The sequence below is a fragment of the Notechis scutatus genome, chromosome 3 (assembly GCF_049901735.1).
Source record: "Notechis scutatus isolate UNSWTSFEM ecotype Mainland chromosome 3, rNotScu1.2, whole genome shotgun sequence".
In the NCBI taxonomy this organism is placed as follows: Eukaryota; Metazoa; Chordata; class Lepidosauria; order Squamata; family Elapidae; genus Notechis; species Notechis scutatus.
In genome coordinates, this window is record NC_142011.1 from 195380488 (window position 1) to 195393508 (window position 13021).

General features: G+C 43.4%; 1 protein-coding gene across 1 annotated transcript in view; it reads left to right on the forward strand.

Moving 5' to 3' along the window:
• Positions 1-849: 849 nt before the first annotated feature.
• TBC1D31 (TBC1 domain family member 31) overlaps positions 850-13021 on the forward strand; it is a 40459-nt gene continuing 28287 nt past the window's right edge. The window contains exons 1-8 of the mRNA XM_026679097.2: positions 850-1028; positions 1859-2005; positions 2905-3020; positions 3572-3750; positions 4991-5142; positions 7329-7488; positions 9957-10157; positions 12126-12299. Of these exons, the coding sequence (XP_026534882.2) occupies positions 952-1028; positions 1859-2005; positions 2905-3020; positions 3572-3750; positions 4991-5142; positions 7329-7488; positions 9957-10157; positions 12126-12299 (1206 nt within the window). The 5' untranslated portion in view covers positions 850-951. The remainder of the gene's footprint in view (positions 1029-1858; positions 2006-2904; positions 3021-3571; positions 3751-4990; positions 5143-7328; positions 7489-9956; positions 10158-12125; positions 12300-13021) is intronic.

The following is a 13021-nucleotide window of genomic DNA, read 5'->3' on the forward strand; positions in this document are numbered from 1 at the left end:
AGATTTATCTGTGTCCCCAGGGTCACCTGAGTAGTAATCCTGGTTTCTATGGCCTGCAATTTTTCTTCTGGAAATCCATTCCTACTCCCACACTATTCAAAGGGAGTTCATCCCAAATTGTACAGCTAAAAGTCTGTAAAGATTCTTACTCATCCGGGTCATGGTTGTCCCAAAGGTGCTTTTTGCTAATTTAAGGCATCATTTTTAGGAAATGTGGGGAGGGGGTTGGACTGGTATACCATGCTATAAAAAGCACTCTTGGGGAACTAAGAAAAGCAGCCTGTATTTTAAGATGTGTGGACTTCAGGTCCCAAGAATTTCCTCAACCAGCACACTGACTTGGGAATCTTAAAGTTGCCAAGTGTGAAAAACACCACTGCATCTTTTGCTACTCTGTACACGGTTAGGTGTTACCTTTTATTTAGTAGAGAAACCTTCCCCTACTGTGTGCATTATTTCCCAAGGACAAATCAGACAAATATTTTAAAATAATTACCAACGTTCTGAATGCATATTGAACAGATGGAGGAATGATACAGTATATCTGTTCTGGGGACCTCAGCTGTTGATTTATTTTCAAGACATCCTGAAAGAGTCTCCTGACTTAAACAATTGCAAATTCAACAGGTAGATTTCGGGAGGTTGGTTTGCTTCTTCCAGAGGTGCTGCAACAAGCACTACTTTCTATATTGAGCCGCAGTTGGACCATCCTACAGCTACGAAAACTACAATTCCCAGCAGGCTGTGCTAGGAATGCTCCACACACAGAGGGGAAAAGTCTGTCTTCTGCCTTCCTGAGTCCACACCGAGGGGGAGGCGTTCCTTTCCTAGCCCCCCCTCATAGGATGATGCATTGGTATCTTCCTAAGTCAGAGCGGTGGGGCAGGAGAAGCGGCCGTTGAGGGTGGATTCAGTCCGGCGGCTGCGATTACTGCTTTCTTTCCCGCCGGGATGCAGAGCTCGGATCTGGGCAACAGGGAACAGGGCAAAATCTGGCACCGCAGGCCCTCCCCGGCAACACAGCAGGGGTAATTTTCCGTAGCCACAGCATCGCCGGTTGCATATTTTAGCAGTTGTTCAACCACGGAGCTTCCATCTTCAGGAATAGTCTATCTGTTTCCAGCAAGAACGACGCTTTTTCATCACCTTCTGCTCACAGGCGTTCAGTTAGCCCATGACCAACCTAAAAGAGCTAGATTCCAACTGCCATCAGCCCCTCCCCCACTCTCCCCCCCCAAAAAAAAACAAGGGAAGGGAACTTTTTGGAGGGCGGATGGGGTGTGTGTGTATGATACACAGGTGATACAATGAAAAGGGGTCAATGTCCCCCTTGCTTTTATGCTGACAAAAATAGAATCTTGGAAAATGGCTGAATGCACAGAGAGGACCTGGTGCAACTGCCTTAAATATATTTACTAAGTATGGGTTAGGGTTAGGTATGATATGATATGAACCACTCCAGGTTAAAAATCCATATTTCTTTGCAAAAAAAGTGGTTGACATGATATAGGGGGAGAGGTAGGTGTGTGCGTTCTCTCCTGGGAGAATCTGTTATTACACCAATAAAAATATAAGAGCTAACAATTTGAAGTAGATTTATTTGATAGGGATATTACATGCTCCATTGAAACTTTGTCACGGAGTGGGCATCTCTAATTTGATTGAGGGTTTTATCCCCGTAACATAGGTTCATCTCATCCCAGTCAGGGAAGTAAGCAAAGACAACTACCAAAAATATGCAAGACCACCCATTCTCTCCCTCTAGATTTTTTTAATAGCAGACTTTCTCCCTATTCTGGCATCATTTCTTTTTTCCTACAGTTCTCCTTATATTAACTTCATTTTACTTTCTTTCCAGAATCATAGTAAATATTATTCATACTACCACAGGATATCATTCTAAGACAATACGTTTTTTGAATGTGGCTTTTGACTGTTCAGGGGAGTTTCTACTTGCTGGAGATCATCAGGGGAATATTTATGTTTTTGATTTGGTGGGCAACAGGTTGGTACTCCATCTCTCTCTTTCATCCTTTAGTTTATGCTTGCTTAAAATATGTGAATTGCTTAGGTAGAAGTACAAGTTTGCTAGTGCCATGTGGACTTTTTCCAAGATTCTCTCCATGTACACAATAAATAAAACATTATTATTAATAATATGGAAATTATTAATAAAATAATATTTTGGTGCGGATTGATTATGGCCTAGATTTATTTTAGTTCCTCCATTTCAAGGCCGTCAGACTCTTTAACAACACAGATAAAAAGAAGAGAAATACATATATAGATACCCTGTTTCTCCAACAATATGGCCTCCCCCAATAGGAAGTCCTAGCATGTTTTATAGGCATGAAATGAAATTAAGCCCCTCCCCCCAAATTAAGGCCTATATTAAAACATGCGAAATGGGGGGAATGGTGGGGGGGCTTGCCGTTAGGAAGTACTTTTGTTGCACACCCGGATATGCTGCTGCCTGCGTTGACCCCGATACTAAGTGCCTCACCAACGCCGAGGTCAACATCCAAGCTGTCGCTGCCCTCCCACCCAAAGATGCAAGGGGGGGGAATTAAGTCACCCCCGAAAAGACAGCCTAGCCATTTTTTCGGGGCTCAAAAAAAAATAAGACCCGGCCTTATTATATGAGAAACACGGTATATATATATAAACATAGACACATACATATGCAGACACATATACGGAGAGACATATACATAAATACAAGAGTAAAAGATCTGGCGTGTTTTAGAATATGTTGAGTCTTTTGGTTAAACGATTCTCTTTTAGCATTAGCATAGTTATCTGTTAGCTGGTGTTGTAAGGAGTCTATGAAACATTTACAGATTGCTTGACCTGCCATAAGGATGTCTTAAGCTCTGCTGGAATAATTTTAGCTTCTCCCAATAGGTTCAACCTGGTTCAACGAACAGGACAAGCTTGCACTGCTCTGGCATTTACTCTTCGCAGGAAAACAGAATTCCTTGTGGCTTTGGCTGATTATTCCATCAAATGCTTTGACACAGGTAATTTAAAAATTTCCAATCCATAGTAGACAGCCTCTCAAAGGTGCTGGCTCCTATAATTCCTGATGGACTTCATAATTCCATAGTGAACCAACTCCCAGAATTCCTCAGCCAAAATTCTGGGACTTGAAATCTACTCATCTTACACCAAGTTTGAAAAACGCTGCTATAGTGTAATATAATGGCGTGCAGAGTCAAGTTTGAAACAGTTATTTTGATCTTATGGAACTCATTCATCTAAATTGGTGCAAAACCTACTGGTAGAAATGATCTCCCTGTGTTTGTGCAAAACCACTTAGGTTTGTGCAGAACACCTAGACTAAGATTCAAAGAAGGAATAGAACACATTTCCCTATTTCTAGTTCCAACTATTTTATTCCAGGCTTCGAAGACTTCTGCAATAGTCAAATCAGCACTGGGCCATTTCTAGAGGGGCTGACACAATCTCCTCTGAAGTCACGTTTCTTTCGAGTTTGAAATCTTAAATTCTCCTGATTCTTTCTAGGTTAATTCTGATCTTCCCCCCTCCCCCCTCTTTCTTACTTCCACAGCAACCAAAGAACTTGTTAGCTGGATGAGAGGACACGACTCTTCGGTGTCTTCCATCTCCATTCATGGCTCTGGCAGATATGCCATCACGTGCTCTACAGATACAGCCCAACTTTGGGATCTGGACACGTTCCAGCGCAAAAGGAAGCTGAACGTCCGCCATTCTGTGGGGATCCAGAAGGTGAATTTTGGAGACAGTTCTCCATTGCCAGATTAATCTTCTGGTCTCCTGAAATCTGTGGCCGTTTTCAATTTTGGTCGGGTCCCAGTGGGGAATCACAGTACAGGTAGTTCATTTAGTGACCATTCAAAGTTACCACAGCACTGAAAAAAAAGTGACTTGTGACCATTTTTCACACTTATGACCATTGCAGCGTCCCCATGGTCATATGATCAAAATTCAGATGCCAGGCAACTGGTAACAGGCAACTGTGAGAGGGATCTTGGAGTCTTAGTGGACAACCAGCTAAATATGAGCCAGCAGTGTGCAGCAGCAGCCAAAAAAGCTAATGCAATCCTAAGTTGCATTAACGGGGGGATACAATCGAGATCAAGTGAGGTACTAATACCACTCTATAAAGCCTTATTAAGATCACTGCTAAAATATTGCATCCAGTTTTGGTCACCACACTATAAAAAAGATGATGAGATTCTAGAAAAAGTGCAGAGAAGAGCAACCAGGATAATTAGGAGACTGGAGGCTAAAACATATGAAGAACGGTTACAGGAACTGGGCTTGGCTAGTCTACTGAAGAGACGGACCAGGGGAGACATGATAGCAGTCTTCCAATATTTGAAGGGCTGCCCCAGAGAGAAAGGGGACAAGCTATTTTCTAAAGCGCCTGTAGGCCAGACAAGGAATAATGGATGGAAACTGAGCAAGGAGAGATTCAACCTGGAAATAAGGAGACATTTTCTGACAGTGAGAACAATCAACCAATGGAACAGCTTGCTCTCAGAAGTTGTGGGAGCGCCATCACTGGAGACTTTCAAGAAGAGACTGGACTGCCATTTGTCAGAAATGGTGTAGGGTTTCCCGCTTGGGCAGGGGGTTGGTCTAGATGACCTACAAGGTCCCTTCCAACTCTGATTATCTGTTATCTGGCTCATATTTGTGACCTTGCTTTGTCCCAGGATCCTGGGATCTTTTGGCGACCTTCTGAGAAGTAAAATTCAATGGGGGAAGCCAGATTCACTTAGCAACCAGGTGACTAACTTATCAATTCCAGTGATTTACTTAACGACTGTGGCAAGAAAAGTCATAAAACGGGGCAAAACTCAAATGTTTCACTTTACAACAGAAATTTTGGGCTCCGTTGTGGTCGTAAGTCGAGGACTACCAGTATTTACTCTGAAGAGAGAAAGCTGCTCATGTATTTTCAAACATCTTCTCCCTGTGCTTGTTTTCCCTCTGCTTTCAGGTATTTTTCCTTCCTCTAAGCAACACCATTCTCAGCTGCTTCAAAGATAACTCCATCTTTGCCTGGGACTTCGATACTCTTCACTGCAAGTACCAGCTACCATCGCCCATCGAAGGGTCTTCGTTGCACTACAAGGTCTTCGCCATCACCCGGTAGGCCTGGTGTTTAGAAGCCTGCAAATCTCCCACCTCATCCTCTTTGAGCTTAGTTTTAGCTGAAGTCCACGCTGTCATGCAGATTCTGTAGAGATTCTCCAGTCATCCAGGCCAAAGGTTGTCCCAAAGGTGCTTTTTCAGGAGGCAACTGGACTTTCTTGATTTTTTTTTTTTTGCTTTTGAAGATGTTTCGCTTCTCACCCAGGAAGCTTCTTCAGTTCTGACAGAACAGTGGGGAATGGAAGGATTTATATTCCTTGCAGACAGCTGGTCATTTGCATCCTTTTAGAAGTTCATTGAAGCCCTTGGAGGGTTTATCTGTGTTTTCAGGGTCACCTGAGTAGTGCCCCTGGTTCCTGTAGTCTGCAGTTTTTCCCTCTGGAAATCCATTCCTTCTCCCACACCATTTAAAGGGTGTTCATCCCAAACCCTGAGGACACAGATAAACCTCCAAGTGGCCTCAAAGGCTCCCTAAAAGGAGGCAAATGACCAGCTGTCTGCAAGGAATATAAATCCTTCCATTCCCGACTATCCTGTCAGAGCTGAAGAAGCTTCTTGGATGAGAAGCGAAACATCTTTTTTTTTTTTTAAAGGTCCAGTTGCCTCCTGATAAAATGCAACTTTGGGACTTTCATGCAGATTACTAAACGTATGGCTTAGTCCTGCAGGGGGACAATGCAATGCAATTGAAATGCTGAAATGATAACTGAAAGGAGCTGTAAAATACAGGTAGCCCTCAACCACAACTGAGCCCACAATTTGTGTTGCTAAGTGAGACGTTTATTCAGTGAGCTTTGCCCCGTTTTACGACTTTTCTCGCCATGTTTGTTAAAGGGAATCACTGCAGTTGTTAAATTAGTAACACCGTTGTTAAGCGAATCTGGCTTCCCCGTTGACTTTGCTTGTCAGAAGGTTGTAAAATGGGATCGCATGACTCTGGGACACTGCAACCATCATAAATGTGAGTCGGTTGTCAAGCATCCAAATGTAAATCACGTGACCCTGTAGTATGCCGCAATGGTTGTAACTCTGAAAAATGGTCATAGGTGCCATTGTAACTTTGAACGGTCACTAAACGAACTGTTTTAAGTCGACTCTGTTTGCAGAATGTTCAATTAGTCGTGGTGAGTGGATGATGATTTTATTGCCATGCTGTTCCTTGGAGTGTCCCAACCAGTGATTGTTAAATCCAGATAAAGAATCTCTTGATTTATGCCGGCTTAAATCAGAGATCATACATGTCAGCCTGATTCCTTATCTGGACCGAGCAGTCCTTTGCAATATACTTCAGTGCTATGAGAGAAGATTTTAAGTATGAGCCAGCAGTGTGCAGCAGCTGCCAAAAAAGCCAACACGGTTCTAGGCTGCATAAACAGAGGGATAGAATCAAGATCACGTGAAGTGTTAATACCACTTTATAAGGCCTGGGTAAGGCCACACTTGGAATACTGCATCCAGTTTTGGTCACTACGATGTTAAAAAAGAGGTTGAGACTCTAGAAAGAGTGCAGAGAAGAGCAACAAAGATGATTAGGGGACTGGAGGCTAAAACACATAAAGAACAGTTGCTAGAACTAGATATGTCTTAGTTTAATGAAAAGAAGGACTAGGGGTGACAGGATAGCAGTGTTCCAATATCTCAGGGGCTGCCACAAAGAAGAGGGAGTCAAACTTTTCTCCAAAGCACCTAAGAGCAGGACAAGAAGCAACGGGTGGAAACTAATCAAGGAGAGAAGCAACTTACAACTAAGAGAAATTTCCTGACAGTTAGAACAATTAATCAGCAGAACAACTTGCCTCCAGAAGTTGTGAATGCTCCAACACTGGAAGTGTTAAAGAAGAGATTGGATAACCATTTGTCTGAAATGGTATAGGGCAGAGGTGTCAAACTCGCATCGTCATGACGGCGTCACATGACATATCGGGACTTTTTTCTCCTTCACTAAACTGGGTGGGGGCGGGGCCAGGACGTGACACATCCGGCCTGCAAGATTGACACCCCTGGTATAGGGTTTCCTGCCTGAGTAGGGGATTGGACTAGAAGACCTTCAAGGTCCCTTTCAGCTATTCTCTTCCTATTCTATTCTTTTCTATTCTATTCTATTCTATTCTAAACTGAGTTTGAGATGTAAGCTGGCACGAAGATGAATAGATTAACGCCCATTGCCTTGTATGGGATTTTAGAGATGGCCGTGTCCTGGCAACGGGAGGCAAATCAAATCACCTTCACCTATGGTGCTTGGAGTCTAAGCAGCTGCTACGAATTATCCAGATGCCAACCAAAGTGCGAGCCATTCGCCACCTGGAGTTTCTTTCTGATAGTTTTGATGGGGGCTCTAATCAGGTGAGTGACGGAAGCTGAAGCCCAGGAAGGAGAGTATTGGTCAGAATCAGATGGCCATTGGATGGGTATGAATGTATACTTTATAGACCTTATTCCACCTTACTCCACTTCCCTTTCTGATCCAGGTTTAAGGTTTAGCATGAGGTCCCAGATTGTTTATGGGCAAGATGCTGACTCTGTAAACTGCTTAGGGCTGTATAAAGCAGTGTGAAGTGGTATATAAGTCTTAAGTGCTATTGCTATTATACAGTAGCCTCATAATTGTCTACAATCACAATTCGGACTTGAAGCTCCTTTGCTAAGAGGGGTGATTGTTGAAAGAGTTATACCAAATTGTATGATTTTGTCAGATCATTCCCAGACAATACGTTTTTTTGAACGTGGCTTTTGACTGTTCAGAAGAGTTTCTACTTGCTGGAGAGCATCAAGGGAATATTTACATTTATGATTTGTTGGCCAACGGGTTGGTACTCTCTCTTTCCTCATTTAGTTTACGCTTCCTTAAAATATATGAATTGCTTAGGTAGAAGTACAAGTATGCTGGCGCCGGGTGGGCTTTTTCCAAGATTCCCTCCATATACACAATGAGTCTGCACTACTATTACTATTGATCTTCTCATCACTCCTTATCACCCATCCCCTCCCACTTGTGACTGTATGACTCTAACTTTGTCGCTTGTATCCTTACTATCTATATTGACTGTTTCCTAATATTTGATTGCTTATTGTACCCTATGACTATTATTAAGTGTTGTTTGTACCTTATGATTCTTGACAAATGTATCTTTTCTTTTATATGTATACTGAGAGCATTTGCACCAAGAAAAATTCCTTGTGTGTTCAATTACATTTGGCCAATAAAAGAATTCTAATTCTAATTCTAAAAAATAATAATTATTAATAATATTCAAATAATTATTTCATTATTAATAAAATAATATTTTGTTGAGGATTGATTTGGGCCTAAATTTACTTGACTTCCCCCATTGCAAGGCTGTATGTTGTATGAATTAGTCTAAGTCTGTTGAAAGCTGCAGCCAAAAACCTCAAAAGGTTTTTTTTTCCCCCTCAGTGCATGGTGCATGATAGGTACTCCTTGACTCACAACCATTTATTTAGTGACCGAAGTTGCAACAGCAGTGAGGTGAAAAAAGTGACATGACCAGTTTTCACACTTAACGATGGTTGCAGCATCCCTGTGGTCACATAGTCGCCATTTGCAACCCTCCCAACCAGTGTCAACCCTGAAACTGACCTGACTGTGGCCATTTTGAGACTTCAGTGTTGCCACACTGGAGCTCAGGGATAGGAAGAGGGGAATAGAAATAGAGGGGTTTCGTAGCCGAAACAAAATACTTTCTCCTGGGAACCAAGGACATTCCCACAGGTGGCCGGAGGAGGGGAGGAGCAACGTTGCCTGGCAACCGGACAGGACCTTGATTGGACCATGTGACTAACTGACTGGAAGAGGGGGGGACTTTTAATTAGGTGAAAACCGTGGGAATATTCAGAGTCGGTTTTCACTAGTTTATGCCAATATATGTTCAATAAACCGATTCTTTGAGGAACCTACTTGCCTCAGAACTCTGTTTATTATGGATAGATTACTTGGAACACTGACAGCCAGTGTCCAAGAAGTGACGACAACGGGAAAAGCCAGATTCACTTAACATCTGTAGCGATTCATTTTAACTGTTGTGGCCCAAAAAGGTCATAAAATGGGACAAAATTCACTTAATGACTGCCTCGTTTGGCAACGGAAGTTGTGGACTCAGATGTCGTACGTCGAGGACCAATTGAGGTAAATCATGGGTTTTGTTTTTTGTTTTAAAAAAGATTACAGGTAGTCCTCAAGTAACGACCACAATTGAACCCAAAATTGATGTTGCTAAGGAAAACATTTGTTAAGTGAGCTTGCCGCCATTGTATGACTTTTCTTTCCACGGTTGTTAAGCAAGTCGTTGCATTCGTTAAATTAGTAACACGGTTGTTAACCGAATCTGGCTTCCCTGTTTACTTTCCTGGTCAGAAGGTTGCAAGCTCTTTGTACTTCAGTAGGTTTTTTTTTTCTAGTTCATTGGACACTTCTGTTATTGGCAGGATGTCACAGGAAAGATAGGTGAGTGCTTATCTCGAGGGATTGTTTGAGATTCATTACTGGCTGGGAATGAAAATAATTCCCAGCATTGCAATAGAACAAGATTTGTTTTTAAAATAAGCGTGTGCATCATTATGGGCTTGGAAGCCTTGGTCAAAACAGAATTTTGATCGTGTGACCATGGGGACGCTTCAACAGTTGTAAGTGTGAGGAACAGTCATGAGGCTCTTTTTTCCAGTGCCGTTGTAACTCTGAATGGTCACTAAATGAACTCCTGTAAGTCGAGGACTACCTGTACGAAAAAGAATGCAGATGAACAGTCTTTTAAATGCCCCCCCCTTCTTCCCCCTCCTCTCCTCATTCCGTCTAGGTCCTTGGAGTGCTGAGCCAAGATAATATCATGAGATTTATCAACATCAATACATGCAAGCTGCTGTTTGACCTTGGCAGCCACGAAGAAGGCCTCAGCATGGCTGCCATGAGCCCTTCTGGAAGATACATTGCAGCCGTGATGGAGAACGGCAGCCTTAGCGTTTACAGCATCCAGGCTCTGACCCAAGAGATCAACAAGGTTAGAACTGGAGGAAACCCCCAAACTCCCCATCCTTCCTTTAGGGGTATCTGTATCTGGGCAGATACAGATTAACAGAGTTGGAAGGGACCTTGTAGGTCATCTAGTCCAACTCCCCGCCCAAGCGGGAGACCCTATACCATTTCTGACAAATGGCAGTCCAGTCTCTTCTTGAAAGCCTCCAGGGATGAGGCTCCCACAACTTCTAAGGGAAACTTCTGTTCCATTGGTTAATTGTTTTCACTGCCAGAAAATTTCTCCTTGTTTCCAGGTTGAACCTCTCCTTGTTCAGTTTCCATCCATTGTTCCTTGTCTGGCCTACAGGCGCTTTGGAAAATGGCTTGACCCCTTCCTCCTCTCTGTGGCAGCCCTTCAAATATTGGAAGACTGCTATCATGTCTCCCCTGGTCCTTCTCTTCACAAGACTAGCCATGCCCAGTTCCTGTAACTGTTCTTCATATGTTTTAGTCAGTGGTGGGATTCAAAATTTTTTACTACCGGTTCTGTGGGCGTGGCAGGGGAAGGATACTGTAAAATCTCCAGTCAGAGGTGGTGTTTGCTGGTTCTCCGAACTACTCAAAATTTCCACTACTGGTTCTCCAGGACTGGTGAGAACCTGCTGAATATCACCTCTGGTTTTAGTCTCTAGTCTCCTAATCACCCTGGTTGTTCTTCTCTGCACTCTTTCTAGAGTCTCAGCCTCTTTTTTATAGTGTGGTGACCAAAACCCGATGCAGGTCTGACCCAGGGGTGGGATCCTACCGGCATAACAACCGGTTCGGTGAGCGCACGTGTGAAGTTTGCTTCGTGTTTAGACGGGATGGTTTTGTGATTAAGAATAGATTCTCCCATCGCCGAATCCTCCTGTGCATCTTTTAGTCCCAAGAAAACAGATCAAACAGATAATCAGAGTTGGAAGGGACCTTGTAGGTCATCTAGTCCAACCCCCCACCCAAGCAGGAGACCCTACATCATTTCTGACAAATGGCAGTCCAATCTCTTCTTGAAAGCCTCCGGTGATGGTGCTCCCACAACTTCCGAGGGCAAGCTGTTCCATTCGTGGATTGTTCTCACTGTCAGAAAGTTTCTCCTTATTTCCAGGTTAAATCTCTCCTTGTTCCATTTCCATCCATTATTCCTTGTCTGGCCTTCAGGTGCTTTAGAAAACAGGTTGACACCCCCTTCATCTCTGTGGCAGCCCCTCAAATATTGGAAGACCACTATCATGTCTCCCCTGGTCCTTCTCTTTACTATAGCCAAGCCCAGTTCCTGCAACCGTTCGTTGTATGTTTTAGCCTCCAGTCCCCTAATCATCCTGGTTGCTCTTCTCTGTACTGTTTCTAGAGTCTCAACATCTTTTTTATAATCTGGTGACCAAAACTGGATGCAGTACTCTAGGTGTGGTCTTACTAAGGCTTTATAGAGTGGTATTAGTACCTCCCTTGATCTTGATTGTATCCCTCTGTTAATACAATTGCATTAACGTTTTTGGTTGCTGCTGCACACTGCTGGCTCATATTTAGCTGGTTGTCCACTAAGACTCCAAGATCCCTCTCACAGTTACTGCTATTGAGCCTGGTTTCACCCAGTCTTTATGGGTCCTTTTGGTTTTTCTTGCCTAAGTGTAGGACTTTACTTTTCTCTATATTGAATTTCATTTTGTTAGATATGGCCCAGTGTTCTAGTCTGTCAAGATCCATCTGGATCTTGAGCCTATCTTCTTGGGTGTTAGCTATTCCTGCCAGCTTAGTATCATCTGCAAATTTGATACGTTCCCCTTCTATTCCCTCATCTAAGTCGTTAATGAAGATATTGAAGAGTGCTGGGCCTAAGACGGAACCTTGTGACACCCCACTGCTTACTTCCCTCCATGTAGACTTAGACCCAGTAAGGACTACTTGTTGAGTACGGTTTGCCAGCCAGTTGCGAGGATTTTTAACAGATAACCTGAAATCTTGGCCTTTTCAGCCTCCCCCTCCGCTGTTTAAAGTGATCGAAGACTCTAAGAGCAAGTTGGAGGCCAACAAACGTACCATGAGAGTCACACCCAGAACCTCAGAGAGGCCGTGGAAAGCCAAAAAGGGCAAAATCCAATCCAAGGTGTTTAAACCTCTGCTCGATGTGTCGTATGAGGACAAGGAGGTAAGATCTGCTTCAGGGCTGAACCCCAAATTCGGTGGCTGAGGCAGAAAAGGCAAACCTGATTGCTCCCACTGAAGAGCCTCTTTTCCCTAAATGTAGAAATGCTTTTCCCTCTTCTCCCCGACCTCCCCACTACAGCCAACTGGGAGGGTAGAATTAAGAGAGAGATTCTACTTGGGAATTTGTTCATAGGTGTGAGTGGAAGGGGCCCTCAAGGTCATCTAGTCCAACCCCCGGTTCATTGCAGGGATTCACGATCCCGGGAGCCTTCCAAAATTTTCATGCCATGAAGTCGTTAGTTAAAAGATTTCCCAGAACCACCAACCCCCAAAATGGCTGTCACAGTGGGTTTTTTTTAATGGGAGATCACTCCCTCGGTCTCCGCCTTTCCACTGGACCTTAGCAAAATTAGTATGGATACCCCAGACCTCATTCAAGTGAACTGAGGGTGGGGTTGAGAACAGTATTGATTTCTCTCTCTCTCTTTCTGTATGGAACTCAAATTCTGAATTCCACCATCCCAGCAGATGGCTATCCAGTGTCTGAAAATCTCCAGGACTATAATCCTGAGTGTCTGAATATGGGAGTTAAGCTAGATTATAAACTCTGTGATCCCTTATGGGAGAGGTTGAGCAGCTGTCTTTAAGCCAAGGATGACAGGTTTTTGAAATGGGGGGAGGAGGAGAATACAGCAGAAAGGAACAGAACAAAAGCTGAAGGGC